The following is a 5685-nucleotide window of genomic DNA, read 5'->3' on the forward strand; positions in this document are numbered from 1 at the left end:
TTGTCTCAATGTCTGTTCTTAGTTCCATATGTTCAGAAACAATACACAAGAAAGCTCAAGAAATCATAGAAATAGTTGTGCAATCCACCTCAAACTGCTCTCACTCAAGACCAATTTCACACCAATATCGATAGTACAATAAACAAGTTCGGTGTTTGCGCCATACTCACCACCAGGCACTTCTGTCAGTTGCTGCTAGAGCAGGCTACCTGCTCCCACCGTTGCTTGTTTGCTCGACGCAAGTAGCTACATCTTTCAGTGGGGCAACATCCAGTTTCGGAGGACTTGAATTGCACCTAATTCTTGCTGGAGACAATATGCTGCACTTATCTGCCACTGGATACGAAATATGCTTCTTTACCGCATTAACAGATCCCCTCTCGGGAGTTTCCACATTGTTATTTGGTGGCCTCTGGAACTGAGATTTGGCCCTTGCTGATTCTGTCGATGCCATGTAGCTTGGGATGCTGGGAGAGCTTGCTAGGCTTGCATCATCCCCGAATGATGACCCTGCAATACTTTGCCTCCTTCGACGCCCTGATTGCAAGCTGGCCATGCTTCTCGAGTCATCAGTGGCGGCAGCTCTTGAGCTCACTGATTTCTCTTTTCCTGCATATGAGTGTTTGGAAGGGGGTGTTAAGGGTGAATGGTGGCTGGAGGAATGGCTTGACTTCTGATGATCCACTGGAGTCCTTTGCAAATTGGTATCCTGATGTGCATATAATTTGATTATTTGCTCCCCAACTCTTGGGCTTGCTTTCATTGCGTGGTCATTGACATCTTTGTTTATTGCATTGTAGTTCTCCCATGGCCTAGATGCCATCCAGCGCTCCAACCAGCTCCAACCCCATTGTGGATTGTTTGGGTTTGTGAATGTCGGGGTTACTTCTCTTGAAGAGTTCTTCCACTGCTTCAGAGCAACTCTTCTGGGGTTAAATCTTTATATCAACTACTTTATGCAATTAGGAACTATGAAAAACCAAAGTTATATATATCGAAAAAGTAGATTTTTAGTTTGAAAATGGAACTGATACCACCAAGACATAGAACTCAAGGATCGAGAACAACTAGGACATTTAAGAAAATGTGGAGTCAATGCCCAGTACCTGATGAGAAAATGCATACGCTAGTGCCCTTTCTCTTCTTATAGCAGCCTCTTGCTTGTTAACTAGATTTGCTTCGATTTGTTCTTTTGACCAGAGACTGTCATCCCATTCCTCTCCTACCTAGTACCATCAAAAACAAAAAAGAGCTCAAATAAGTCAATGTGAAAAGAATTTAAATGTTAAAAGACATAGGCACCACATTATTGATGCAAATAATATATTTCCTTTTCTTGAAGAAACAGTTTCAAATATAGCTACAGCTTGATTAAACAGCTCAATAGGAATACTTAATATTTGAGATCATTTAAAGAGGCAGTCCTTCACTTTGAAGTGGAAATTGCAAGTTACATGAATTGAATGTGCACTATGTTGCCATCAGATCCTGACTGTAAATTATGTTGCAGTCAGATTATATACTGGACTCTTTTTTCTGCTTATTAATCTAAATAATCATTTAATTCTTAACCTATGCTGCACATTTATTTCTTACTTTGCACATTTATCATACTGCACCTTTAGAGAAAGACCAAAGAAATTTATACTACAAAACAATCAAAAGAATATTTTTGCCTCTTGGTTTAATCAGCGATATCGCCTTCAATTGGTGAAAAAAAGGCAACTCAACATATAAGGTTCTACTTCTACACACATGGGTTCTGAGGAGCGTATGCAACCCTACCCGAGTAGGTTATACTCTCTATAATAATACACTACTGTGATATTGCCCAATTGGCAAAGGATAAACCTTGCCATGGTCTGGCAGGAAGATGTTCATGCAACCAATCCCAAGTAGTTTGGAACAAACTACTCATTGTTGTAAAATAAATTAATGAATGACGAAGGTATGTTACATCCATCTAGACTCCACTGAAATGTCCCTTTGACTACTTACAATAATCTACACCTAGCTGAACATACTTTACCATAATCAACAGTAATCTTTGTGCAGATAGTGTTTGCATCCATCCAGATTCCATTTAAATGTCCTTTTGACTACTTGCAAACTACAATATAGATCTAGCCAAACATACGCCACCATAACTATCGGTGATCTTCATGCATATCAGTTATCTTGGTGATGGGTAGGCAGATAGCTATAAAAAACCGAAGCATGAATAGATTTTGTATAATTAGTGGAAAATGAATTTAGGCATTTACTTTTTGTTTCTCAAGTTCCATTTCATGTTTCAGCTGTAGCTGCCTTTGCAGAGCTTGGTTTTCTTCTCTCATTCTGATCCTCCTTGAGCGTATCTGTGACTGAACTCTGGCCATTGTTTGCATGCAGTGTAATGTGCTTGACGTCTGATGCTTGGCAGCATTACCGTCAACTAATGTCTTCAACCTGACAAATCTCCTCAAACCTTGCAGTGCTATCCTTGCCTTGATGAAAGGTTTAGGCATAAAAGTAACAATTCAAATTGAAGAATAAACTGAGAAAAAAAAAAAAAAGTAGCTTAACATAGCAGGGACGACTGAAGAAGCAAAACTTAGAAGATTACATTTGACACAAGATGGTCACCATTACAAGTCTGATTCTAGACCGTATGTTGAACCATAAATAACACTAAAATCTTTGAAAAGCCAGCTCATTGTTAAACACATTCATGAACGCATAAAGAAAATCGCAGATCAGGCCATGCATACATAGTTGATGGTTGGAAGACATTGTTGGCTCTACATCCTACCAAAAACACATGATTTAAGGAATCAGAATGGGAGGAACCAATTATTAAAGAGCTTGTAAGAAAACATAAAAAGATGGGGGCAGTTTAATGTTGTTTTCACACACATGTTAGATGAATCTAATTTCATACACAGTAAATTAGATTCATCTGTTTCCCAAAAGTGCCTAATATCAATATATCAAAATTATTGTAAAGCTCTACAAAGTTCCTTTTACAGAAGACCATTAAATTCACACATCATCTTAGCAAAACCTTATAGTATCTATAGCCATCGATTAAATAACAAAAATAGATCGAAAGAGATAAGTTAATCTATCAAGAAAATTACAGCATGTAGGACCATGCAAGGCCTTCTTTCTTTGTTATCCAATAAGAAGAGATGGAAGTTAAGTAACCCTAAATTGCATTCTTTATTAGAATGCCTTATGTTTCCGAATGAAAATCTATGTAGCCAACTTTTGCTTCATAAAAGACTTCCATATCTAGTGAACTGTGAAATCTACAAACGAATCAAGCATGGAAGAACCAAACTTATACAATAAGATCGAATCAAGCATAACGATGTTATACCAGGTACCCACGAAAAGCAGTCTGGATCTTGATTGCTGCAGCCTCTTCTCTCGACTTGCCCATAAGTCTTGTGATGGTGAGTCCAACAACCGCTGCCGCAGCCTGAGCAGCAACATCTGCAGTTTCTGCTGCAGCAGCACTGGTGAGAGCCACATTGTAGGCATTCTTGCTGTGTTCATCCTCCACTTTCACCAATTTAATGCCCTGTGAAAGATGACAATCCGGCGGTTTGGTGGCATCAGTAATTGATTTCTCTGACACTTCAGAAGGGACCGGAAGATAATGTTTGGGTCTCCTCAATTTCCATTTCCTCTTAGATTTGTGGTTCTTCTGGTTAAATGAAGAAGAAAGTAAACAACTTGATGACAAAAGAATTTGACAGGGACATCTCAGAAGCCAGAGGAAGCCTGAATAAGAATTCTAACCTGGCTTTTCTTCTCATTGCTCTCAGGGTTGAATGCTCTGCTGACAGCAATAAACCACTTCCCTCTCCTTCCCATGTCGTTCTTCTTCCTCCTCCACTTGTACTACTGGATGACCCCCGTGCGCAATCCTTGATATAATAATAAATAAGAAAGCTAGTTAAAACCAAATCTCAACTCTTTTGCATTTATTTGATCCATCGGAAACAAAGAACACCAAGTGAAACATATATGCGCTTCTCCCAGAAATCAAAACATTGTCCATCAGAAATACTTGATTTTTCTTTCCTCCTCACGAAGTGGGGAAACTTTAGAAAGGCAAACCAATAAACAGCATGAAAATTACTGAGCTTTCACTCAAAAACCGAAGCTACAACAATAAACTCCCGAGCTAAAAAGATCCTCCTTTTTCAGTCTCTGGGAGGTTCTATCAGAGGTACGAACAACTCTTTTGCATTTATTTGATCCATCGGAAACAAAGAACACCAAGTGAAACATATATGCGCTTCTCCCAGAAATCAAAACATTGTACATCAGAAATACTTGATTTTTCTTTCCTCCTCACGAAGAGGGAAACTTTAGAAAGGCAAACCAATAAACAGCATGAAAATTACTGAGCTTTCACTCAAAAACCGAAGCTACAACAATAAACTCCCGAGCTAAAAAGATCCTCCTTTTTCAGTCTCTGGGAGGTTCTATCAGAGGTACGAACAACTCTTTTGCATTTATTTGATCCATCGGAAACAAAGAACACCAAGTGAAACATATATGCGCTTCTCCCAGAAATCAAAACATTGTACATCAGAAATACTTGATTTTCTTTCCTCCTCACGAAGAGGGGAAACTTTGGAAAGGCCAACCAATAAACAGCATGAAAATTACTGAGCTTTCACTCAAAAATCGAAGTTAGAACAATGAACTCCCGAGCTAAAAAGATCCTCTATTTTCAGTCTAGGGGAAGTTCTAGCGGAGGTACGAACTTTAAGAGAGAAGCAGCAAACGTTTATCAGGTCCAGTTGGTGGTGGTGGAACCGCCGGACCTCCGAGGAGCGCAGCTTTCCCCCGTTTTCTGGAACGAAAGAGAAAAAGTTCCTCCTTCGGTCGACAGGGAGAAGGAATAGGAAACAGGGCGACGAAGACAAGAAGGCGAGAAGGGAACCTGCAGGCAAAAGGAGAGCAGACGCCAGCGTGGAGAGCACAGCCACCGCAGCTGGCGCTCCCCCGGCGACGGACCCCACGGTCGCCGTGGCGCAGCGGGGTGGGGCCCGCACGCCCACTCCCTTGACAGCAGAACGCAGCTGTCGCCATCCACAGATTGCGATCACCGATCTTGCATCGATGACAGTCACTGTCGTCACCTGGGAAGTTGGTGATGGGCAACGACGATCGTCTTTGACCGTTGGTTTGTCGATGTCCCCTCTTCAGGCATTTGCTGTAATACAAAAAATATAAATAAAAAAAGGAAAAAGTCTTTTAGTTTAATAAAATTCCTCTCTTTTTACCAAAATTATCCCTCGTAGGGTCTCGAATTATTAAAATAAAAAAAAGTAAACCCTCAATTATTTTTTTTTATTTTTATTTTACTTCAAAACCTACATCCTCTCTTTCTTTTCCTTTCAATTTTATTGTATTAAACCAAACCACTGATTGATAACAGATAAATGAAGCTAAAACTTGGATCGATTAAAAATATACAATATTAAATAATTTAATTTATATTAATAAATATAAAAATTATATAAATAAATATTATTTTAAATTATAAATATAATAATAAAATTTAAAAAAAGTATAATATGATCAAAACCTTATCAAAACAAGCTAAAACTTTCATAAAACCTTTAAATGGATAAAATTATAATTTATGAAATTTATTTGGTATTTTCAATTCTTTTTTTCTTC

At 38.8% G+C, this 5685-nt stretch overlaps 1 protein-coding gene across 1 annotated transcript; it reads right to left on the reverse strand.

The window, feature by feature from the left end:
• LOC103972893 (protein IQ-DOMAIN 3-like) lies at positions 1 to 4945 on the reverse strand. The gene is made up of 6 exons (XM_009387280.3): positions 4764 to 4945; positions 3787 to 3914; positions 3362 to 3691; positions 2265 to 2486; positions 1107 to 1226; positions 1 to 907 (listed from the first exon to the last, which is right to left on the reverse strand). Exons 2-6 carry the CDS (start codon positions 3859 to 3861, stop codon positions 206 to 208), a joined length of 1449 nt encoding a protein of 482 aa, XP_009385555.2. The 5' UTR covers positions 3862 to 3914; positions 4764 to 4945; the 3' UTR covers positions 1 to 205.
• Positions 4946 to 5685: the final 740 nt, after the last annotated feature.

The sequence above is a fragment of the Musa acuminata genome, chromosome BXJ3-1 (assembly GCF_036884655.1).
Source record: "Musa acuminata AAA Group cultivar baxijiao chromosome BXJ3-1, Cavendish_Baxijiao_AAA, whole genome shotgun sequence".
In the NCBI taxonomy this organism is placed as follows: Eukaryota; Viridiplantae; Streptophyta; class Magnoliopsida; order Zingiberales; family Musaceae; genus Musa; species Musa acuminata.

Coding starts and splice junctions, on each gene's coding strand:
- LOC103972893 (XM_009387280.3), bottom strand. CDS start 3,861: ATGGGAAGGAGAGGGAAGTGGTTTATTGCTGTCAGCAGAGCATTCAAC. Junction 1,227..2,264: donor TGGAACTTGAGAAACAAAAA/GTAAATGCCTAA, acceptor TGATGGTACTAG/GTAGGAGAGGAATGGGATGA. Junction 908..1,106: donor CGTATGCATTTTCTCATCAG/GTACTGGGCATT, acceptor GCTCTGAAGCAG/TGGAAGAACTCTTCAAGAGA.